The sequence below is a fragment of the Crocuta crocuta genome, unplaced genomic scaffold (genome assembly GCF_008692635.1).
Source record: "Crocuta crocuta isolate KB4526 unplaced genomic scaffold, BGI_CrCroc_1.0 scaffold113, whole genome shotgun sequence".
NCBI lineage: Eukaryota > Metazoa > Chordata > Mammalia > Carnivora > Hyaenidae > Crocuta > Crocuta crocuta.
Window position 1 is genome coordinate 5327949 of NW_027530368.1, and position 25791 is coordinate 5353739.

At 40.3% G+C, this 25791-nt stretch overlaps 1 protein-coding gene across 8 annotated transcripts in view; it reads left to right on the forward strand.

Moving 5' to 3' along the window:
• The window catches only part of AAK1 (AP2 associated kinase 1), a 167469-nt gene extending 149373 nt beyond the window's left edge, over positions 1-18096 (forward strand). For 6 of the 8 annotated variants that reach the window (XM_077766362.1, XM_077766365.1, XM_077766364.1 and 3 more), the window contains one exon: positions 12811-18096. In XM_077766362.1, the coding sequence (XP_077622488.1) occupies positions 12811-13940 (1130 nt within the window). In that variant the 3' untranslated portion in view covers positions 13941-18096. Of the gene's footprint in view, positions 1-546; positions 658-2399; positions 2511-3422; positions 5134-12810 lie in introns of those variants that run through there. The other 2 variants (XM_077766369.1, XM_077766370.1) reach the window with 1 other exon arrangement.
• Positions 18097-25791: the final 7695 nt, after the last annotated feature.

The window sequence follows — 25791 nt, forward strand, 5'->3', positions numbered from 1 at the left end:
AGGAGCAATTCAAATTTAAAGAATACTAGTAAGAAGCAAGATCATTTTATTTCGAATGGGGTTCTAATTGAGTTCTAGAAAGTGTTGTTTAGTCATGTCATATTCTGCTAATAATAAGTCAGGGACAATCCCCTCCTCATCCACTTAGATACCTCATCCTGTAGTACCTTTTCCTATAAATGTTCAGGGAAAGTTTAAATGAAACTCTTAGTTGCAAAGTCCTTTTTCCCAAATGGCATTTGCTGAGAACTGAGTTGCTAAAGTTTTATTGGCATCCAAATCACATACTTGCTTACCCAGCAACTTCTGAGCAAAGAATTATTCCATATTTATATGTTAATGTTAAGAGAATCTAGAAATACTTGTTACTATAGATGAAAATGCAGGGGGTTTAATATGTTACTTTTGGTTTTCTTTCTCTCGCCTTGGCTTATTATGTGTATAAAATGTAAATGTAATAACTTAAAGGCTAAAATCTAATCTCATGGTATTGTGTGTGCCATTTAATGCCATCACTGACCTGGGATGCTGTTAATCTGGACTCAGATTCTCTCACCGGGGAAGATTCCCTGATTGATTGCTCCTTGCTTTCTAACCCTACTACTGACCTGCTGGAAGAGTTTGCCCCCATAGCGATCTCTGCTCCAGCCCATAAAGGTAAATGCTTTCCTGTCCTCGGGCACACATGTATTCTTAAAGGAGAACTGAATGATTCCTGAGAATCTTTTTTACCAAAAGTCTTTAGCAGTGAAGTTTTTTAGCCCCCTCCTCTATATGGAAAACTTAAGTTTGTACTCTTGGCCACTGTGTTAGAATCCCTCCTAGGAAGAGTACCTAATAAGGCTTAGACAACAGGTTGGCTTAGTCATTGCTTTCTGGCAGTCTCCCAGAGTGCACATAGTCCGTGTTCTCCATTAAAGGCAGAGCTACATACCTTTGGAGTCCGCGCACATAGATGGTTGCGTTGACTATCCACTGACTCAACTTTTATTATCAATACGATACTTGTTAGCCTGAGACCTTAAAATTGTTTCATCAAATCTGGTTTAAAGTTTTTGAGTAGTGATTGCTATAGTAAAGAAGCAGGCTAAGTCCTCAAAAGTCAGGCTTCAAAGATTGAACTTATAGAAGTTTTGAATTTTAAGTCTTGATTGATTATTGGATTTCTCTTTCTGATTTACCATTTTCGTTTCTAACTCTTGGGTTAATACTGGTTTGAAATGCTCCTGGACAGAAGTAGCTTGAATTGGGTTCTCCTCAATGAGTTGTTTGTAGAAGTGAGAGGCACAGCACCTGGCCTACTATATGCAGGCATTCACTAATCTTCTTTCTGTACTTGGGTAGTGAAATTGGTTTTCTGGAAGGAGCACATATGTAGAAAAGGAACAGTGTAAGTTTCTTCTGAAGGAAATTCAAGAAAAGAGCCTCCCTGAGATGACTAAAGAACAATTAGTTTGGGGCGCCTTGGTGGGTTGGTCAGTTAAGTGTCCAACTCTTGACATCAGCTCAGGTCTTGATTGCAGGGCTGTGGTTCAAGCCCCTCTTTGGGCTCCATGCTGGGCATAGAGCCTACTTAAAACAAACAAACAAAAAAAACCAAACCAAAAAAAAATAAATTAGTTTATGGTTTACAGTGGTAATAGCTGAGGTTTTGTTTTTACCCTTGACAACATTAAAATGATTATGTTCTTATAGAGTATGTGTTTAACCAATTATGTCTGGCAGGAGTGTGTCAACAGCAATGTGTAATTACAGAGAAGCATCACTTGCAAAATAGGTGCTCAGCTAGCACTTGTGCTGGTAGGATAGTCTTTATCAAAATGGAGAAGAATATCTAACAGACTTCTGCTTGAAATCTCAGTGCATGTTATCTTGGGCCCCAACACCCCCTGAGGCATCAGAGTTATTAGAAAGTCTCTTTTCCCAATCACAGGGCAGCAAGTCTTTTCAGAAGTATTTTGTTTGCCTTGTATACAGCAGGTGCTACTAATGACCTCCTCCCTGCTCCTGACTTTGAGTTTCTTGAATACAGTTTGTTAGTCAAGCCTTTGCTCAATAAGGAGGATAAGTGACTAATTACTGTGCCTTTGTGAATTACTAAAGTTGAAGAGATACCTCACAATAACTACAGTTAAAGGTCTTAAAATGGTAGAGATCATAAAACCCTTCTCCCTAATCATTTATGAAAGTCTTAACATGGCCAGCTTGAAATCATTTTTTCTTCTGTTTCCCTATTTTCCAGTTTTGCTACTTTTATTTCCACTCATGAAAATAAGCATTTTCATCTTCAAAAACAACAGTGATTGTATAGGTGGGAACTTTGTGCCTCTGACATGTTCTCTCATTTGCTAATCTCTGCCTCTGTTGTTTCTGCTTGTGTACTTGCATTCTGTATTAAGCTGCAGAAGATAGTAATCTCATCTCAGGTTTTGATGTCCCTGAGGGCTCGGACAAGGTGGCAGAAGATGAGTTTGACCCTATTCCTGTATTGATAACCAAAAACCCACAAGGTAAGAAAGAGAGGATGGGGAAAAGAGAAGAGCTTGGCATCACAGCTGTTTACAAAATAGTAATGTACCTAATCTGCAAGAGGGAAGAAAGCATAGAAAGCACCAACACTTAGTGAAGGGAACGGGGGTAATGACAGGCCTTGGGGCTGGACCATATAAGATACAGATATAGATACAGTGGAGATGTAGTAAAGCTTCACTGTAGTATTTATTCAGAGAGAAGAAAAATATTTAACTCTTTGACTAAAACCTGGTTTTTACAAAGTATCAAGCCAAAACTAAAATGACCTTTAGTCAGTGGAAACCTGAAGTCATATATACACATATTAAAAAAAAAAAAGCACTGAACATTTTTTAGCATGATTTGAATAATCTGTACTCTTCCCAAAGAGATTAAGCACGGTGCTTTGATATCAGTTGTATCCTTTGGACATTTGTGGAGCATCCTTTTTCCTCTTTGATGGATTATAACCATTTGAATGTGCCATGAGACACTGAATTACCATGGGACCATCTATATATTTCTTAAAGCATGTTTCTATTGCAGTGGTCTTAATAACAGATCTTTCCCCAAAGCAACAATTATTGATTTTTACTTTATCAGGGAGCTCAGTCGATATTATCAGGAAGTTAGTGTACAGCCAGCAGCTCTCAGGCAAAATGTATACCCGTTTGAAAATAGCATCCTCTCTGCAAAGTGTTCTGCCTGTGGTATGGTGTGCACACAGTGCCTAAAGTTTTGGTGGGAGGTGGTGGATACCTAACGTATATGTTTAAAAATCAACATGTAAGAGTTTCAGATGTAAAGTGTTGCTTCTCTAGGGTTTTGTTTTGTTTCTCCTTTGCTTGCTCTGCACATCTAAACCTTAACCCTCTGTGTTTTGTACTGAATTCCTATCTCTCCACTTCCAGGTGGGCACTCTAGAAACAGCAGTGGGAGCTCTGAGTCCAGTCTTCCCAACCTAGCCAGGTCTTTACTGCTGGTGGATCAGCTCATAGACCTGTAGCCGTGACCCAGTAGCAGATGCAGTTCTGTAACCTTCATACCGTAATATACATTTTCATTACGGAGTTATAAGAAAAATGATTTTTTAAAAAATCTGCTAATAAGGGGCCCTCCAGCCCTTATCTCCTACCCCTTGCCTTCTCCTGTAGAAATGATAAGGAAAGAAAATCACTTTGGCCCTCCAGATATTCCTTGGCCAGTTCCTCCCTGTTAGTTTGCTGTGTTTTCTCATTACCCTTCTTCAATAGCATTATCTTAAACCAAGCGCTAGATGCCATGAGCTTCACCTCTGCTGGAATCAACTCCACCAAAAGCTTAACTGTAACTGAAACTAGTGAACTGACACCTTTGTCTCATTCTTGCTAGGAATGGCCTCCCACACCAGTCCTCCCAACCCCTGTCTCCTTTGGCCAGATGCTGATGAATGTGTTTCTCTGTTTTTGCTTTTTACGCTGCTGCATTATCATGAGGACATGGCTTCTTCAGTTGGTCTTAACTCTAGGCAGTAGCCCGGAGATGGGTGTGTGATTTAAGAGAGGGTAAAACTGACAGACGGATGGGATATGTTTGAAAAGAGAAATTGAGCCCAGCTCTAGCCAACCAGCTTTGACCTTGTTTGATCATAGACTTAGCCAAGGGATTTTACACCCCATGCAACCTGGCCAGCATTCATCCAGCATTCTGGCTTCCATTGAACCGTGATTTCTCAGATCTGGAGACGTGACTGCAAGTACTTGAGATCCTTGGATAAAATGTGTACATTATATAAAACCCAAGTATTGCCATTCCTTTCCATGTTAACTGTCCCAAGCCGGGATCTCAGAATTAGACCAAAACAAGACAATGGTGGTAATATGATACCTTTTATTAGAAGACTTTTAACTGGGGGGTGGATGGGGGAGGGGAAGGAATTGTAGCAGAAACAGATGTATTTTTCTTGTGATTTTTATTTTGAATCAAATATTGTAAATTGTGTATAAATGAAGACGCTGAATAGTTCTGTTTCCACTTGGCGTTTCAAGTCTGATATCAGGTGTCTGTACAGGGTTTTGATCTCTTTCCCTTGTATAACTACACAGCAGTCCTACAGTGTAACATATGGAATCATTTTGAGTATCAGGCTTGTGTGTTGCTTTAAGCTTTCAGCAGGTCCTCTGTCTTTGTAGAATAAGCATGTTGTTTATTTTCAGATAATCAGACATAAGTGTGCCTACAAGCTGGGCACAATTTGACTCTGGCTACTTACCTTTCTTTCTCTCTCTGATGTTGGAACTGAAGGATGCAGCCAATGAAATATGTTCAGTTGGTTTTCCTTGGCTTCCTAGATTAAAAAACAAAACAAAGTGTAGTTCCTCACTAACCTTAGAGTATTGTTCATAAAATAAATAAAGGACCCTGCACTGACATGACAACATGCCTCATGGTCACCCTCTGTATATGTACTTACTCATCGAAGTGTATTTTTTTTCCCTTACATAGAAAGCAATTTTATAAAATTGCCCTTTTGCAAAAGAGGTGGGCACAGAGCAACCCATTGTGGTTGTCTTCCTCGAGTGCCATTTTCCACGATCAGAAGGGAAAGTCTTAGTTGATCAGATTTGTACAAATAAAATTCCAAGCCCACTTGCCTGTTTCTCTATTTTGTTTCTCCTTCTTCACGTTTGCACTTTAAGGGGGGGGGGGGGGGAAAAAAAAAAAAAAAAAAGAATTTTGAGCAGCAACAATAGCCTGCAAAACACTGCACTTTGGAGGTCAAGCTTTGACCCCAGAAATGTGAGAGCAGCCTTTGAAAGGCAGTGGAGGAAAAGTCAGAATCTTTCAGTCTTCCTTCTGACTTTAAATACTTCCTGTGCCAGCTGAAACTAGATAAGCTAAGTAAAGCCCTCTATTAGGATAATGGATCATTTCCAAAATTAAGGGAGACACCACCTTCCTGCTGAAGATTAATATATATATATATATATTCTTGAAGAGCTCTCCATGATTGGATAGCAGTGAAAATGGGACTTGGTTTGCCCCTTTATGGACAGGAATATTACTGAAGATCAAAACTGTATTCTTTTTCCTGGACATAGGAAGAATGTATAATCTAATGAAGGAAATGTTTATTTTTTAAATAAGAACAATGTTTTATGCCTATGTTTTCCAATTTGATTTTTTTCATACATATACATTGTTAGAAATATAATGAAATATCTAGTTTCTCAATTCAATTGAAACCATGAAGAGTAGAGTTTAGAAATTAGGTATCTCTAAATTGTTCCTTTCATGTATTACCCGTAATCACATTGAGATATATTATCTAGTCATCTGGCTCAATAAAGCTTAATGGAGACTGTTAATGAAAATGAACAGACTACTAGCCAGAGACTGGATGGAGGAAGTCTGAGGGAGATAATGACATGAAATCGTCTTGGGTTTGTTCTTTAGGAATAGGGCCTCAAAGGGAAGAACTATTTTTCTGCTAAGGAATCCATGTGAGTGACTCGGTAAATGGAACCTCCCTTAGTTTATAGCTTCATCCATGAGCGAAAAGGTTTATTTGATATGAGTGAGGTATGCTGATAATTGGTAGACATACAAACTCCACAAGAGGGATCGGAGAGACCAGTCTCTAGTCCATCCACCTCATTTCACAGGCGTGGGACTGAGGCTAGGCCAGCTGAAGAGGCCTGGGCAGGACCAGCCAGGTCACCTGAGATCTCTCCCTGACTTTTGCCAGTCACTGGCCAAGCAGCCTTCAGCAGGCGCTTCACTTCTAAGAGCTGTTGTTCCTTTTTTTATACAGTGATGAGTTTGAACCAGGTGGTCTTTAAACTTATGGAATTGTAGAGTTCTACGTACATACTATTATGCTTTGGAAGGACTATGAAGGATTTATATAATCCTGATGTTCTTCAGTTACCTTCTGTAGCTCTTACTGTAGCAGTATTTACAGTTTAGAGAGTTATAATGGGCTTTTTACTAACTTGGGTTGCTCTTTTTTGGTTAGCTGAATAGAAGAAGCCTACATTACTGGACAGTTGGGGACATAGAGGTTGGTTGTTTTTTTTTTTGTTTTTTCTTTTTAAATATTACTCACACATCCCTACCTATTCCAACAAAACAACATTAGAAGATTTAAATTCTTTTAAAACATAAAATCAGTGATCTGGCACTTAAAAATGGGCAGATACTGTAAGCATATGTTTCTAATTTACTTTAATCCAACTGTATAAGAGTAGTAGCTCTACCAGAACACATAACCCATTGTTGTTGTTGTTTTTCTTTAGAGTATTCAAATAACTAGATCACCAAATTCAAGTCCCAGTGTTTCTAAAAACACAGACTGGGAAGAGATAAGGTTTAAATAGAAACTTCTGACTCTAATCATAATTAATGACTTCTTTAGCAGACGTATCAGAATTTTGACAGCTAATTGAGTGTTGTTCTCTTCAAAGGCATCTGGTTTTACTTGGGAAGCTAATACTTACTCTAATGATGCTGCCATCATTTAGGTTATTTTTGAAACTCCTCTCTTTAGAAATACCATCAAGGAAGGTAATAAGGTATAGGAAAATCAGTTGAATTATTATCTAATTAGTATTGCTTTCAGCATCTGGAAGCATCTCTTTCTTGATCTTTTTCCATGACTCCTGTTCAGGGTAACATTTAACAAAATCACCCCCCTTCCCTTAGATGAAACATGGTTACTATTAAAGACCGTAAAAGGAATAATCCACAGAAAATTCCCAGAGAGGACCTTATAATGGAAAGTGACAACAATCAGTCTTAATTTCCTTGATATTCTGAATAAGGGAACTTCCATAATTTCACCTGTCTTTAGTAGTTTAGAAAATGGAAAGATGCGGATTTTAAAATACCTCTGAAAGAGGTTGTCACTTTTTTTGGTGTCATTTGATACTGGACTTGGCTTTTTCTAAAGTAGAATTATAGAACTTGGGTTGCTAATAATTACAGGGAAACAAACTCAAGAAAAATTTTCTCAATGAAATAATTAGTTTTGTTTATAATACTCTTTTCCTGCTCTGCTGACAGGTAATTGATCATTTTGATTCAAACTAACACAGTTTTCCTCAAGTCAGGAACAGTCTGACTTCAGCAATCGTATGGGAAGGGGAGAACCTTCAGGGTTGACCTCAGCCCAGAAGTATGGAGGGATCTGAGTTCACCTGAATAAATGCACACTATAGATACCTTGGGCCAAAGTAAAGTCTCCCATGATGATGTTTGTCTAAATTTCCAGGAGTCTTTAACTTTCTCTGTCAGTAAGATTACCAGGATGGGGTAGCCACGAACTTAGAGTTTGGGGACAAAAATGACAGGATTACCCAAAGTACTGAATTAAGCAAATTAGAGGCTGCCAGGCAGAACAGCGATACTAGCAGAGGGATATTTAAAATGAAATCTTGACTGAAACACTCCAGATAATATAAAACTGTCTTTTATTCCTCTCTAGAGACTATAATTTTACTAACACAAAGTTAGTCTTTTCGTTTTCTACCCTAGTCATGTTCCTGAAGTTGGATGTACTTGGGTTTCTTGAGTCGAAATGAATCCCAGATGGCCTCCATTTCAAATAATCTGTAACAAGATACTACTTTGTTTATCCTGGGTTTCTTCTCACCAAGGTGGAGGAAGGAGGTTCTCTGGGTAATGCTAACTTATGCAGAGTTGTCAAATGGTGGTAGTTGCTTGGATGGAAGACACTTCCTTGGTTCCCACTTTGGTGTAGTGTCCTGACCTTACTCTTCTTCCTGTGAGTATTCTGCTCTACTCGATTTCACACCCCCTTGTCACATGGATGTATATTTACCACAGGTCTTTATCATGTCCTCCCCAAGAAGACAAAGCAAACAAAGGTACCCGAAGCTATCTTGTACAGTAAAAATATGAAATTTAAACACTGCCACGCAAGTATTGTATTTTAAAAAAAAGTCTGTAAACAATTTATTATGTAAACATACAGGGGAATAAAGACTTATCTGTTCAACCAGGAGCCTGATGTTCACAGATGTAAATAACTTAAAATAGCTGCTCCTTTCCTAATCTGAAAGCCCACTTTTGCACAAAGGATTTAAACCCATTGTCTAGCAGCAGTTAAGTAGCTGTGCACAAGGAAAGTGCGGACACCTGCTGAGGACATTTTACATGAGCCATGGCTACCTTGGAGTCAGGGAGAATAAAACCCCTGTGAGCCTGCATTTGATATGACGAGATGCAGGTTTGAAAATGGAGCACAGATTTGCAGCTACCCTCCTCTAATTTAATCTTTAATATACCCAGGCCAGTTTAATTAAACATTTTATGTTGGCAACAGCAGTTTTATACCCAGGGAGAAATCTCATTTAATTGCTCCACTGGCTTGAGAAGCACAGCATCATTGGCCCATGCTGGCTCCCATCAAATCTCTGTTCCCCAGTCATGGGTCTTAATGCCACTGCACAACATATGGTAGAACCAAACCCTTAATTTTATTATCAAAGCTAAAAGGTCATGGAAATTATTAATTTGATATACATCTCTTGATTCCCTGATTTGGCTCCAAAAGTGTGACTTTCAATTGGTGCTGCATTTCTGACGTTCTTATGAAGGGATGTTTTGCTTTCTATTTGCTAAATGCATGAGAAGGTTTCTCAGTACTCCCCAAGTCTTCATTTTCAGTTTTTAGCAAGAATTATGTCTTTGATACTTCCTATGCCTGTTATTTCAGTTTGTAGTATGGAGAAAAGGAAAATTCCAGATTGTGCACGATTATACTAAAGAGTATCCAGCCTGAAATTTAAGTCTTCAGATTTTTATTTTTTTTTAAAGTACTCTGATGACCCTCTCACTATGTCCATCCAATAAAATTCCGAGGGTAAACATATCCCAAATCATTCAACAGTTATGGTTGCTTTGGAAGTTAGTAAGCAGTTAGTGAAGAAAGTTGCCAAGTCATCAGATACTTTTGGGGGACTCCTCTACTACTCTGTCAAGCATATAAACTCTTAGGGAAGTCTACACAATTTGGAGCCTCAAAATAGACTAAAATGGCGTTATCCCTGGTAGAAGCTTCAAAACGTATACTTAACCTTAACTTTGCACACAGTCTTACATGAGAGCGAGAAAAAGAAGCATGTCTTGCCTTTTTGCTTAATTTAACGGCCTAAACCACAATGGAAAGACACATAACCCAGTTTGAGGGAATTAGAACAAAATGCCCTACTTTAGGCTTTATGATATGAAAGGCCCTCGTGCAGACTGCAGAACCAGGTCCTAGATTTAAGTCCCCCACTCCTCAGGAACAACGGGCTAACTTTATTGAGCTCTGTGGTCACGGGGCATCTGCTATGCATGGTTGGTTACCAGAGGAACAGAGCCAAGACACAAGGTTAAATTAGTGCAAATCCTTCATTGCTAGTAGCCAGACCACTGCAAACATGTTTTCCTAATAGTGCAAGGCCGTCTTCATCTATAAGGAGTGTTCACCTTGAAAATACGTGCCTTCCCTACCCTACAAGAACACACTCATATTCCAGAAAGAACCTCTGACTGCCAACAAGACTCAGTGTCCATCTTCTCACAGTTATTTAGAATCTCTCATTCTCTTGACTGCTTGGTTCTTGCGCTGAAGGGAGTGTGGATGTCTATGCTTCCCCAAACCTCCCGGCATTCTTTGGTGTCTAGAATGCCCAGCTTGGAGAGCTGCAAAGGGCGGTTGCTCTCTGCTGTCGTCACACCATACCTTCTCTAAAATGAATGAAGAGGTTGAGAGATTTAGCCTTCTCAGGAAAATCCTTTAGTTTTCCAACCCTAGAAAGCTAGAATAATGCTGAAAAATAGAAATGGGTCTGGCCTTGTTTTGAAGAACTGGAAATAAGTTTTCCTTGCAAACTCACTGTTAAAGGGTTTTTGTCACTATGCTTGTGAATTTTTAAAAGTTCTTGAAATTCTAGGTATGATTTTCTTATTACCATTAAAGTCCGAAAATATGCTAGTTTGGCAGGTTTCCAGTCAACCAAGAACCCACTTCTTAAGTGATCTAGAAAGGTTAAGTATGTTCTTCCATCCTGTCCAGCTCTGGATGTGGGCACCTCTAGTTGGTATTTGGTAGTTCTCAAAATGGAATCTGAGACTTGAGGCATCCGTAGTGCCTCTGGTTCTATCAGTAGCTGCTTTCTTGGCATTCTCTGCCAGATCTACATATTGATCTGACTGAATTCAGTTTAAATTTCCCCAAGACACTAACTCCTGTCACACTGTTCAGTTTTCCTTATTGATGGGTATGATGCCGGAATTGGTCATTAGCTTTACTAAATATACCACTTCTTTTCCCTAGGAGATATTTTCCCCTTCTACAGAACTGGCTTGATAACATCAACTCTCAGGGTAGTTTTGGAAGATGAGAAATTGTGCCTTAGTCTGGGCAACTGAAAACATCGTCTACCTGATGCTATGTTAGGAAGTGGTTCAAGGAGTTTGGGGATGGCTTTCATACCCCTTTGTTTGGTAAACCTTATTTTGGAAAGCTTCTTTGCCCCCTTTCATTTGAATTTCCTCCCAGAAATCATAATCACTTAGGAATCAGTGACAGAACTGATGATCAATATACTTGCCTGAGAGGTTAGGATTATGTCTCTCTGCATATATTGCAAGAGAAAAGGTGTTCTGTTTACTTCCTGCCAGCTGACTAATGCTTTCATATCACCCTGTAGGTACACGTACTAATACTGTATCTCAAGAAAGTTATCCTCTTCAAAATTGTATTATTTAAACACTACTCAGTAAGCCGTTTGGCACCAGTACAGAATTTTACTTAAAGACTCTAATTGGGAATTCACGAAATGCATTTGAACTCTTAGAAAATGAGGGGGACACCCACCTTTTTTTTCTTTCTGAAAATGATATTTAAGGTCAGAGCTGTTTAAAAAGAAGCACTGCTAATAAGTTATAGAATTCCAAGAAACATAGTATTTTTGTATAGTATCTTCTAAAATGTTCCAATCTCTCTCTACATCTCTTTTCATACAATGTAATGTTTCTAAGTGACTGGTTTCCCAATAAACTGATTTTGATGCTGCTTCTGCTGTGTTCCGTGTGCTTAATTCAAGCGAAAACGTTAGCAGGGGATAATTGTTAGCAGAAGTTTCTACTAGCTAATGACTTGCTGGAAGGGAAGAGGGTAACGTGGGGAGGGGATGATGGAATTACCTCTGTACAGAGGTTCCAAGTCATCTACAGAATCCAAACCATTGTACCGAATGCCTGGTGGGTTGGGAAACCCATGACAAAATGATATCTTTACCCCCAACCACCTTTTCTCTGGATTCTTCTTGCTTAGTTACATATGCCTTTTTCCTGCCCTTTTGCTAACATGTGCCCAATGACATACTTCTAACCTGCTAATATTTCTTGGAAGGTAAGCTCTCTTGCATTCTGATAATTGTCTATTTGATTTTAAAAGCCAGAGCACCTTGAGGCACCTCTATCTAGATAGAAATAGACTAGTATATTAGAGTTTGCAAATATTTCTGTAATTATCCTTGTATTTTACTCCTTCTGCTTAAAGGACTTTATGATACATTCATTTAAGCAGAGGAGATCTTTGCTAACTTAGAAGACTGAAAACAAAATTCCAAAGCAATTCCAGCTGAAGGTGATTTATTTAGTATGATTTTGACCATGTCTCCTCCCCTTAGAAGTGCCTTCAGTGTTGGTATTTGGGGCACTCTTGTGCTCTTTGAGTAGTGCTTCCGATGTAAAGCTTGCATTTATCAAGCAGCTGTGTTCTGCTGCTCTTCCAGGGCGGCGGGGGGTGGGGAGGGTGTTGTTTGTGAGGAATCTCTTCTCAGATACAGGCAGTATGGAGCAGATGACCACATGTGAGATACTGAATTGCATTTGTCCCCAGACAGTATTTCTACATAATCCAGAACTTCCATGGTGTATGTGGACATGAGTGACTGGGTTTGTTTTCATTCCATCGTGAGCCAGTGCCAGGTAGAGCAGGTGTCCGTGTCTGGCCCCATGAGTAGGAGCGGCGCGTAGTTTTGCTGAATGTCTGTGTGCCTAACATCTTCATCTCCTTTCCTGTACATTATGCCTATCATGTTCCAAAATGTGAGACAGTGATTGCTTGTGTTCCAGTTTGTGTGCCGTTGCCTTGCCTGATTTTATTTTTCCGTTTTTCCTTTTCCATTTTCAACCTTTATTATTTGGTCCCACAATGTTTCTGCCGCGGGTTGACCATTAAATGTTCCGTGGAGAGTTGGACTGATCTGTGCGTTAATTCTTCATTTTGTGCTTTTCTAGGTCTCCAGAGAGATCCCAATCCCTGTCCCGTAATAACTGTAGAGCACTTTAAAGACTCAACGGGTGTTAAAGGCCTTCCCTTGTATCCAGACCCCTCCAGAGTACCTGGCATGAAAACTCAGAACAATTTAGAATCTGACTACTTGGCCCGAGATGGCCCTTCAAGCAACAGTTCATTCCACAGCAGCGAAGAGGAAGGGACTGATCTCGAGGGGGACATGCTAGACTGCAGTGGGTCCCGACCTCTACTCATGGAGTCTGAAGAAGAGGATGAGAACTGCAAGCCTCTGCAGGGGAAGCTGGGAGGAGCCATCCCGTTCACTCAGCTGGAAGTCTCTACTGAGCAAGCAAAAGCAGGCCAAGGTGGAAGAACAAGCCAGTTCCAAGCCCTCACACAACCGACCACTGATGGTCTGGGGGAGCCAGACGTTTTTGCCACGGCCCCCTTCAGGAGCTCAAGGGTTCCAAGTGATGACATGGATATTTTCTCCAAAGCCCCATTTGTCTCCAAGGGCAGTGTGGCTCCTTCCCAGCCAGAGGAGGCGGACGTATTCTTGAGAGCTCCTTTTACCAAGAAGAAGAGCATGGAGGAGTTAGCAGTTGCTCAGAGTGCCTCCCAGGAGTTGTCTGTGCAGGCCAGTCTCCTCAGCCAGACTGATGACGCCCCTTTGCTCCCAGGCCTGGAGAGAGCAGTGTATGCTCCCGTCCGAGCTCAGTATTCAATGGCTGCTTTTGTCCAACAGTCTAACCACCCCTCCCATCCTGTACAAGCAGGAGACCATCTTGACAGCATCTCTCCCAGGGGACCGTCCCTGGAACCTGGGGGCCATCCTAATGACAGAAACAAAGGACCTCAGCCCCAGAAAGAAGCTGTCTCAGGCCCCGTGGCTGGCAAACCATTCCGCCCCCAGTCTTTATCCAAATACTCCCGTCACTATAGCCCAGAAGATGAGCCAAGTCCAGAAGCCCAGCCCATTGCTGCCTACAAAATTGTTTCACAGACCAACAAACAGTCGATAGCTGGCTCTGTTTCCATCACATCCCTTTCCTCCAGGACTACGGAGCTGCCAGCTGCGGATCCTTTTGCTTTAGCACCCTTTCCTTCAAAGTCAGGCAAGCAGAAACCTTAGGAGTGATCCCCGAGCCTTAGGCCTCTGTCTTTACCCCACCCTCAGTACCTACCACGTCACTCCCAGCTGAGCCTATCTCAGAAGAAACACACCGATTATTATCTTTCAGTTTCACATATCAGAGCAGAACTTCTGCACTCAACAAACTCAGCTGCAGTGATACTTAGCTGAAACCCCTTTAAGTTATGCTCATTTCTTTTGATTATATTGATTTCTGGACTTACAGACATTTCTATCTCCACCTCCACCCAGAACTCTGCTTTCTTTGTTTGGATCCAGAAATACTTCACCCCAAACTCCAAAGGGGCTATGTTACTGCAAGGTTTATTCCTGCAGTTTCTGTTCCAAGTCATGTCCATTGGAGGACACAGGATTAGTCCCTTCAGGACTTGACTTAATGCTCTTGCAAAGGGGATATTTCTGGAAGGAAATGCAAGATGAAAATCCTGCAAATCAAGAGGAAGTGTAATTCTGCAGATTCTAATCATTCCTGTAAAACCAGCAGCTCTACAAGGATTCTCCAGATCGGTTTCTGAGTCTGTGCAAGCCAGGCTGGTCTCTCACACATATGAGTGTCTGTGGGTGTGTAACGTGTGTCAGCTCCTTTCCTACATAGAAATGCAAACAGATGAGATATCTGTGCTCCTGTCTTAACAGTGTTGAGCCTTCCCGTGCCCATGCCTTTTAAATCACTAGGAGTGCACAGGTATGTGTGCCATGTGTGTGTGTGCACAGGGAGTATTTTCCCTTTAGGTAAATCCTGTCTTACTATGCCTACCTCCACAATCACTCATTTACTGGCATTTGTCTCCTGACCTAACTGACATGAGCCCTGTTTCTATTTCTTTTCTCGTGGCAAAATTGAATTCATTGGAAGGTGTAGGAAAATCCTGCTGCAACTGAGGTTTCAGAGTCGATTTTTCTTTCTCCAAAATGTGCTATTTGCTATTAGCAAATTCCCTTTACGTGGTCTTGAAAATTTAATTATTTTTATAATTTTCACCCCAGAACAATAGAGAAGAGCACCTTGTTACAGCTCTAACCATTGGGTGTGTGGTGTTAGTAATATTTTATTAAAGTACTTAAAAACCTTTGAGCACTCCATGCTGTCACTATGGAATTCATCATGAGACTAGGCGACAAACTAGATTTGCTTGCTTATTTGTTTTTTCCAATTCTTTGGTATCTTTCTGCACTGCCTCTTGAGGAAATATAAATCTGAGAAATGTTAATCGGTTTGGGAGAAGAGAAAAGAGCTGAATCAGCTAGCCATGAAAACCTTCCAGTTCTCTGTCTTCTGTAGATGTTGAAGTAGGCCAGGTAGGTGACTGACTTGTGGTTTTGAAATGTCTTCTATTTCTGGAAAGATCTGACTCATTCCCAGCTGTTTTTGTACCTTTTAGTATAGTGCCTTAAGGTGAAACTCGTGTCTCCATAGGAAGATTTCTGCTGAGGAAGTTCAATTTAATGGAAAGAGCTGTTGTGCCATGTATCAACCCGAAAGCTTCCGGTGACTTGTAATAATAGATGTTAGTGATGTCTCTGTAGCTGGAGAAGTTGGGAGAGTTACTTACCAAACCAAATTAATGATGTGAGAGTTGGAAATTCATCCAAGATTCAACCCAGAATGCCACAGTCTTATTGCAGCTGATTAGGTATCACACTCTTTAAATTTGAAGCTTAGGGGTCTTGGTGGTGGGATATGAACAGCAACTTCTCAAGACTTTTTCTAGTTTAGTCTCCACCTGTTTGAAATGTCCAGGATAAAAGATAAACTTTGATCACTGGCACTGGATCCAGGCTGTCAGCAGTGGTTTTCCACACCTGAGTTTTCAACCACACCAGTCTTTCGCTTTAGGGAATGTGAAACGTTGCCTCTAAGAGTTTGCTTTTCTCCCAGTGATTATTTCTGATTTTTCTGGGTAACAATTGATGCAAAATCATCTTTTCAGTTGAATACATAGTTTGGGCTAATGCATATGGAACTTCGCACCCCAGACTCTTCCCTTGGCGATTAATCAATTAAAGCCTTCAAAGCCAGGAGCTAAGAGGTAGGAATAGGCAGGGAGGTTCTCACCCCCTGTCAGAAACTCTTAAAGTAGAAGGTCATTCTCACTCACTCTTCCAAATATTCAGGATTACCCCTGTAATAGCCCTGCAAAATGTCTTTCCTTTGGTTATTTGATCACTTCTTAATCAAGTAGCCATGTTAGCTCTCAAGGTAAAATTGATAAAATTATGGTGATTTTTTACGTAGTTGAATCATTTGTCAAGCATGGGCTTGTAATCCTTTTTTATTCTCACTGGAGACCTATGATGGGTGGAGACTCTAAATACATGCTTTGAATAGGAAATAAATGTAAACACATGCAAATTACTTTTGTGTTCTTATTGAGTGACGCATGAACATTTTTGACTAGATTATATTAATTATTAGCTAATAACTAGTAAATTCTGCACTGATCTTTGGATCATATAGGGTAAATGCATCATTTGAAGATAGAATATTCTTGCTGGGGCACCTGGGTGGCTCAGTCAGTTAAATGTCAGACTCTTGATTTCTGCTCAGGTCATGACCTCACGGTTTGTGGGATTGAGTCCACATCGGGCTCCGCACTAACAGTGCAGAGCCTACGTGGAATTCTCTCTTCTTCTCTCTTGCCCCTCCCCTGCTCATTCTTTTTTTCTCTCTCTGTCTCAAAATAAATAAACATTTAAAGAAATAAAGATAAAATATTCTTGCCAGAGGCCATTCTGAATCTGGAATTCTAGAAATTTTAGTGTTAAAGGAATTAGGAGTGCTCAGGGTGCTTTGAATTAGTACCAAATGCATGTTTCCGAAACCTATAGTGCAGCAGGTTAACATTAAAGAGAAAAAGAAGTATATAATCAACAAAATACTGTACCTTCTACATTTATGTGTTATTTGCTTTTACACATCTGTTAGGAAATGCAGGAACTTGTGATCTTTCATTTCAATGGAGCGTGATGAGCCAGAATATATTTAGATGTAAAGCATTGAACCACAACATGCACTGATGAACTTTTAAAAAATGTATGTCAATTGACTAACAGTCACTATTAAATTAATGAAGTTTTACTATGTGTGGTGGGAAATATTTAACATAGCTGTTTCTTGAGCTACATTTGACCCTCTAGGCTCCCAGTCCTTGTTAGATTAGGAAGTGGAATGAACAAAATTTGATGTGGAAGCAGAAGCTGGGCAGGACCTATGGGAACCTGGGTCATAAACTCAATTTCATTTTGGGCTCACTCATTATTAATGAGTTGAAAATGTCCTATTTGTAGACTGGTGTGTACATGTTCACGTGGCCACATTAGGTCTGAATTTAATGGTGACCAATGTTTCTTTCTAAACTTTCAATAAGAATATCAGCATCTTATTGTTCCGTTATTGATGTAGTAAGTTTTAGAGTACATGTATATCAGTGTTTCCAGCTATTCAGTGGACATTTCACTGACTCATAAAGTAGCAGATCTCAGTTTTATTTAAAATAAATGTAATCACCAGAGTTATCTGACAATAGAAATTAAATCACGCTGTATTTGATACCATAAGGAAACATCATCAAAACATAGGTCATATAATATGTATTTTATCAATAGGAAATTGTATAGGAAACTGGAGAAGGGTGAGATCCAACTCATTCTCCAGCATGAGAATGAAGTCATTGGGTGCCTTTAATAAGAAAGATGTCATTCTCTGCTACGTCTTTGAAACTGTAATTGGAAAACACGTGCCAGTCAACTGTGGAATGGCTGCTGGTCACACAGGTGCAGTTTTACCTGAGAGATTTGGAACCTGGATTATTTTGATAAAAGAAACATAGGAAAGCCATTGGAAAGACTGCAGCTTTTAAGGAGGTAGAGGTGCTTTGTGAATGCCCACAGTCACAGTCACTCCTGGGTTCCAATCCTCCCATCCTGCCTGATGGAGTAAACACGAAGATTTTAAATGGAATCATGTAATTTTTCAATCCCTTTGTGAACTACTGCTTGCAGTTCTGGGGGCTTTTCCGTTTTGCTTTGTTTTGTTTTGTTTTGTTTTGTTTTGTTTAACCATCAGAATATTTGCAAACTTGTGAAGTTCCCTTAAGGGTTTCAAGATGCTTGAAAATAAAAAAAATAAGTAGTATCTGGTTGGGAATTGTTTTTGTGTTCTTCTGCTACAAAATAAATTTTCTAGGTTGCTGAAAACAACTAGCTGCCTCAGCTTAGATGTGAAAATCTACACTGGCGGTGTCTCGATCCCCCAGATGCCACCTTGCTCTCTGACTTAGTGTTCCTACTGATTCCTTGGTACCTTGACTTTTATTAGGAAACGGGCATCCCACGTGTGGTATGCAAGATCCCATCACTAAGACACTGCCAGACACAGCTCTTTCCTGCTTCTTTATTCCCACAGGCCTTCCTGGCTCACCTTCCTTGTACCTGTTCCCACCCCTTCATTTCCTCACTTAACATTCCCCTGTTATGACCATACCAATAAGTGAAGGGAGACACGTGGGACTGAAGGATCATGTTAATTTTCATGTGCCTTTGTTACTGTAAACAGTTCCTTCTTAAGTTTCAGCCTAACCTATGATAATCTCACCACACTGGAATAATTCCAAATAAGACTGAAATGTCTCACCTTTCCCCTTTCTTATGCACTAGGAGAACAGGTGAAGGAAGGTTGGCAGAAGCCCAGCCTTACTCTGGAGACAACCCAAAGGCATCTCTCCAGCATGATCTAACACAGGCCGAGTGTGCTCCAGGATTCAGGGGCAAGTCTAGGTGTGAAAGGACTCTGGAATTGCTTGTCAAAATGGCTAAGTGCTAAGCAGCACACTCGTGGCTTGGTCCAAGATTCCCATAATTTATAATTCTGTAAGAAATGTAGTCTCAGCTACTTCCCAGCGGTCTCAATATGGGTGGCACTGTTTTGAGTGTATAGTAACAACGTCTGTTCTTGAAATCAAGTCAATGATACCGGCATTGCGTTGTAATAGAAGTGCATGTATGTGTTAAAGGGATCTGTCTGATTCCTTTCGGCAAGGAATTGCAGCAGTGGTTTTTAACAATATCAGTTAAAGTGAAACTTTGGGAGTGAGAGAAAACAACGTAGCCTTTTCACTCTGAAATGGCAAATCCAGTTGTATTCTCTGAGTCTGCCAAAGACTCCTGTTTGAGGATTGCGAATGGAGAAGGGTGTGTGTGTGTGTGTGTGTGTATCCTCATGCTTTCTGCCATGGTGTGAAGACCTCCTTATGAAGGCATCCAAAGAATACCAAGTGGTGGCAATAGGTAGTTGGCTTGAGTAAATTTAGTCCCATTTGCCAACAACTCTTGAGTTAGGACTGGAGTTGTTGTAGATACAGGTGGGAAAGTCAGCCATTGCCTCAGCTGTTTCCACAGTAAGCATGCTCGTCTCATCCACAGGCTAAAACTCAGTAGGGTTTGACCTGAACCCTTGGCTCATGTGTGGTGTTGGACTGGCAACAGTGACCAGACAGCACAAGGCCTGCAAGACGTTCCACTGAAAGAGAAAGTGTCTGATGCCATTTGTTAGGGGATAGAAACCAAATAAAGGCCAAGGACTGTGCTCGTTCCATGGAGAAGAGGCGAACCCCTCTGTTGACAAAACATTCTGAGTTGACTGAATGAGGAAGTCCACTCGGCTATAAGGAATACTGAAGTCCTCAGACCTCAGAAAACAATATGTGCATGCAATCTCAAGGGCTGTAAACATGGGAAAGGAAGGGAAAAAGACATTTATAAAGTCAATCTTAACAGTTTTTGCAATACCTCTTATTTGCAGACTATTAGATTTATGTTATTGCACTCTTTGTGTGATCTATCTTATGTATCTGGTAGTTTTTATGAATAATTGTTTGAGTTGTAAACTCTTATACACTTTATTAAAATGGACCTAATAAAAATAAATGATTTCTATTTTGTATTATTTCCTAAGCCAGATCTTCCTAGGATTGAAGGGCTCCATAAGCACCTTTTACAGGAGCGAGCCTTGTTCTCTGTTTTTAAGTTCCAGAGGACAACTTTTGGTTGGCTGCTTGCTTGGTTTCCAGTGCCAGCATTGTTATTTTCTGAGAACTTGTTTCCCATTCTAGATGTTCCATGGAGACGTAAATGAAATAATACAAGACAACAGGGCCATACAGATTGAGCTAGGAAAACCACAGAGCACCCTGCTATTGGAAACTTTACTGGGAGCTCCTAAAATATGTTATTTGAATATGACCTGCATTCAATATTCTTTAAAAACACACACATACACAAATCTCTTAAGAGAGACCAGCATTAACATAACAGAAAGAAGTCTTGGAAACAACAAACAAAAAAGCCAGAGTCTTAACTATGGAAAACTAACTAGTGGTTACTGGAGGGGAGGTGGCGTGGGTCAGTGAAATAGGTGAAGAGGATTAAGAGTACACTTACTGTGGTGAACACTGTGTAATGCATAGAATTGTAAAATTGCGATACTGTACACCTGCAACTAATACTGTACATTAATTATACTGGAATTGTAGATACACACACACACACAGAAGGCTTGGGGGAAATCAGTTATTCCTAAGAACTTTTAAATCTATACTGTGGGAAAGAAACTGCCTGCTTATTTCCTCTCCAAATTTGAGAAAATGATATCAACATTTGAGCTTTAACGAGTTTGACATCCATCATTCAGGGGGAATTGGCAAAAGGCTGAGTTCAGTTCTGAGTTCAAATTGGTAATGGTTGTTCAAAGAAGATCCAGAGAGTCATGGTATAATATATATAAGTCAAGCCAAAGTTTCCTACTTTTTCTGAAGATTCATTTAAGATATGATTTCAACTGTCTTTAAATATATGCCCTACCTAGTTCTACAATGTGAAGTTCCTATGCTTTTTTTATTTCAAGTTATCATTAACCAGGAGTACAATCTTCCTTGTCTGTGACTTGGACTGCTCTGGGGGAAGCCCTTTCAGATAGATGAGATGCATCACTCCCACTAATACAGATGCCGGAATCAGAGCCTTCTACACATGTGGACAGACTCACCTGCAGTGACTTACTTCTGCCTTCCTTGTAGGGAGAGCCAAAGTTCGAAGCCCTAGCTCCCACGAGATGCTATCGTTTGCATTCACCCTTTTGTGGCTCACTTTTGCCAGCCCTGAGACTGGTTAGTAAAAGACCGACCAGGGGGTTATTACCCCCTAATTGAGAACCAACTAGGAAGAACCAGAGTGAGACCCAGAGAAAAGCCGGGAGCAGATGATTTAGACCCGTCCCTCTGGATGTGGAGACAAAGATCTCTTTCCTAACCTTCATAAGAATTTTTCCTTGAGTGTATCTTTCCTTATTTTGGGGTAGTAAGATCTAGAGGGCCTCAGAAAGCATCTCAGTTTACACAGAAGATGACAAGTGTTGTGCCCGAATCACGAGTCCCCTGACGCCTCCAAGGAGCCGACACCGATGCAAGTACATAAGGGTCTTTATTACAAGCTCGAGCAGGGGCTCACCCCTCTACCAGCGCAGCGGCAGCAAGGAGAAGCCCTGAACAATAGTGAGCAGGGTTTTTTATGGGGTAAGGGATGGGGATGTTACAGTGCACACGTTGTACGTATTGCATCATCACATAAGCACCAATCATAATTGTACAACACCCATGGTAACAGTTTTGACCATTCAGTATCCGTGAGGCATCCGTTACTTTCGGCGGGACCCAATCATGACCTTCGAGAATCCTTTGAAAATGACCAATTATAAGGTGAGCTCAAAGGGCCTACGTGGGGTTTAGGCAAGCGGTGAGTGATTGGCTAGTTTGTACAGAGTAACTACCTGCAGTTCCCAGCCCTGACTCAGACCACAGGAATGTTACACGTTTCTTTTGATTGGCTGATCCGAGGGTGGTTTCAGCTGAAGCTTTTCCTGGAATTAGGGCTACGTGCAGCCCGAGTTGCTCTTAATGGAGGACTTAATTTCAGGCTCTTCACAAGTAATTCTTCAGCCTGCTTTTATATAAGTTTAGCCCAGAGGCCCCCAAGAATCCAAGTATTCTCTTCAGAAGGCAGTTCAGTTCTCTAGCACTGAGAGAATTCCCCAAGTCACATATGGTGAAATTAGTATTTCTACCAGATCTCCCCAACCTCATCCTGTTTCTGAGCAGGATGTCCTTTAGCCCAAGGACAGACTCTGTTTTTACTCTTTAGAGAAACTCTAGTTAATCAGAGGTGAATTGATCTCAGTTTTCTCATGGAGTAACCAAAAATTAAATATAAACTGTCAGCCTTTGTTCAGTTTCTAATGAATATTACTGGTAGAAATATTCAGTTCAGGTAGACTTCAAATCTGTTAAAACCACACATCATTAAAAATTGATGGAAGAATGAAATTTTGACAAAGTCTGAATCAAAATTTTGACTCAGGAAATTTGAATTTAGTAGGTATAATAGCCACAAGAGAACTCAGTAGCAGAAGATACACTGGTAAAATTTGAAATGAACCAAAAATTGACTAATAAGTCTCCATTATAAAAACATATATAGAAAAGACTGGATCCTGGGGCTCGTGGGTGGCTCAGTTGGTTAAGCGTCTAACTTTGGCTCAGATCATGATCTTGTGGTTTGTGGGTTTGAGCCCTGCATTGGGCTCTGTGCTGAGAGCCTGGAGCTTGCTACAGATTCAGTGTCTCCCTCTCTTTCTGCCCCGCCCCGGGCTCATGCTCTGTCTCTGCCTCTCAAAAATAAATAAACATTAAAAATAAAAAGAAAGAAAAGACTGGATCCCTGGAAATACATTGCATAGGAAATTGATTGAAAATTAAATTGACCTAATAGAGTTAGTAGAATTTCTTGATGAAAATTCATCCATGTTAAAATATGTCTTCAAAAACACTGGGTGAAATAGCCACAGTAGTTCAAAATGTCTTTTTTGTGCCTGCACATGGGCTATTGAAGTGAAGTTGTCCAGATGGCCATTAGCAGTATGAATAAGGAGAGAATTCTTGAGTCTTGGTAGAGGGAAGTCATCAGTGAGTCCTGGATATAGATGAGGTCAATGAAGGAGAATGTAAAATGAACACTTACAACACCCTTTGGGAATGATAACACTTAAAGGATGGGTGGAGAAAGCAAGCCATGAAGGAAACTGAGTCACAAATGTAGACAGACAAAAGGGGGGTACCAAAGCTAAGAGAGGAAAACTTTTTCAGACTGAGAAGTGGTCAGTAGATTTAAATGCCACAGAGAGATCAAAAGAGATAGAAAAATGTTAATTGGATTTGTCCTTTGGAAGTCAGAGGTGAGCTCAAACAAGAGCAATTTCAGTAAAATAGTCGGGGCAGACTGCAGTGCATTGAGGACTGACTGGGGTGTAAAGAAGGAAGGATATATTTTAAAGAACAAGGTGGTTCCGTTTTATACAAGGACCTTGTGTGAATAATAATCCACAACTTAAGGGCACACCATGGCTGTACTGTTATTTTCCCCAGAATAGTAACCTGGTCCCCAATTTTTTTCTTACATTTGATAGTGGATTTTTTTCTTTAAAGATTCAACCTTCTTAAGTTAACAGACTTCCCCATATCTTATTGTATCTAACTTGCATTCCAATATCATTGATTTGGATTTTTTTCCCTCCAGTTCTCAAATTAGTAACATCATTGAATAAATGCTTAGATGACATTTGTAGGATAGAAAAGGAAAATTATACTATAATATCAGTGAATTTTTTAAAAATGCGAGTACCTGATGGCTCAGTTGGTTGAGTGTCCAACTCTTAATTTTGGCTCAGGTCATGCTTTCACAGTTCACAGGATCAAGCCACATGTTGGGCTCTGTGCTGATGGCACACAGCCTGCTTGGGATTCTCTCTCTTCCCTCTCTGGCCCTTCCCTGTACAAGCATGCACGTTCACTCACAAAATAAATAAACATTAAAAACAAAACAAAACACTGTATTCACTGTGGTAGGCTGAATAATGCCTCCTACATTATTTATGTCATACATCCATGTCCTAATCTCCAGAACCTGTGAAGGACACCTTATAAACCAAAAGGGATTTAGCACATGTGATTAAAGATCTTAACATGGGAAGACTATTCTGGATTATGCGGGTGGGCCCAACATAATCACAGCTTCCTTTAAGAGAGATGCAGGAAATGGGAATGCAAACTGGTGCAGCCATTCTGGAAAAGAGTATGGAGGTTCCTCAAAAGTTAAAAATAGGACTATCTTATGACCCAGCAACTGCATTACTAGGTATTTATCCAAGGGATACAGGTATGCTGTTTCGAAGGGGCACATGCACCCCCAAAGTTTATAGCAGTGCTATCAACAATATGGATATCAACAAAGTATGGAAAAAGCCCAAATGTCCATGGACAGATGAATGGATAAAGATGTGGGATATATATATATATATGTGTATACGTATACATATATACATACATATGTATATACATATATACATATGTGTGTATATATATATATACACACACACAATGGAGTATTACTTGGCAATCAAAAAGAATGAAATCTTGCTTTTTGCAACTACGTGGATGGAACTAGAGGGTATTATGCTAAGTGAAATTAGTCAGAGAAAGACAAATATCCTATGACTTCACTCATATGAGGAATTTAAGACACAAAACAGATGAACATAAGGGAAGGGAAGCAAAAATAATATAGAAACAGGGAGGAGGACAAAACATAAGAGACTCTTAAATATAGAGAACAAACAGAGGGTTGCTGGAGGGGTTGTGGGAGGGGAGATGGGCTAAATGCGTAAGGGCATTAAAAAAAAAGAGAGAGAGAGATGCAGGAAAAGAGAAGATGGCAACATGAAACAAAGTCTGGAGTGATACTTTGAAGATGCAGGAAGGCAAAGAATACAGATAGCCACCAGAAGGTGACAAAGCCAAGGAACCAGATTCTCCCCTCAGAGCCTCTAGACAGAAACAGCCTTGCTAACAACTTGACTTTAGTCTGGTGAAAATGGGCTCCAGGCTGTACCTGTACCTGTACCAGACTGTATCTTACCTCCAGACTGTAAGCGAATAAATTTGCTGTTTTAAGCCAGTCCGTTTGTGATAATTTGCTATAGCAGCAATAGGAAACTAGTCACCAAAGCTACTCTCCGAAGTTCTAAGACAAGTTAACAACAGCACCGTTCTTACTGACAAAGGGCAACAGATACCTTGTGTTGAGGAGTGGAGGTGAACACAAGTTCAAACTGCTTAGGGTTATAGTACTCGTCCATCACTAACTAGCTGTGTAAACTTGAACCAATCACTGAACTTCCGAATCTCTGTTTCTTCATCGTGAAACAGGGATAATGTTTCATACCCACGTCACAGAATGTTATGCATAGTACTTAGAAGAGTGGCCATTTTAAGTGCCCAGTCAATGTTAGTGATTTCTGTTCGACGCACCAACTTTGGTGGCACCACCACATGGTAATGGCACAATTCCCTTCAGCCTGCCAGCTCTGAAGTTGTGCTTTATCTGACAATTTTTAATATTTGCATTTATTTTTGCATATGAGGTAAGACTTTATTACTCTTTCATGTAGCCCTTTCAAATTCATATAAAATGTGACCATGCTATGAACTTGAATGGAAATGAAAAGAGAGCTAGGGAGCTCGCCAGTGGGGGACATGGCGGGAGAAGGATTAATGGGGGAAGCGCTTGAATACGGTTGTACCTTATCAGCTAAGGAGAAACAAGCAGTAGAGAGGGAACAGATGAAAATGAAGGAATAAGAGAATGAAAAGTAAATGGACAAGCGCGCTCAGCACCGCACCCAGATCTTGGCTTCTAAATGAAAGGAGCCAGGACTCCACGGAGA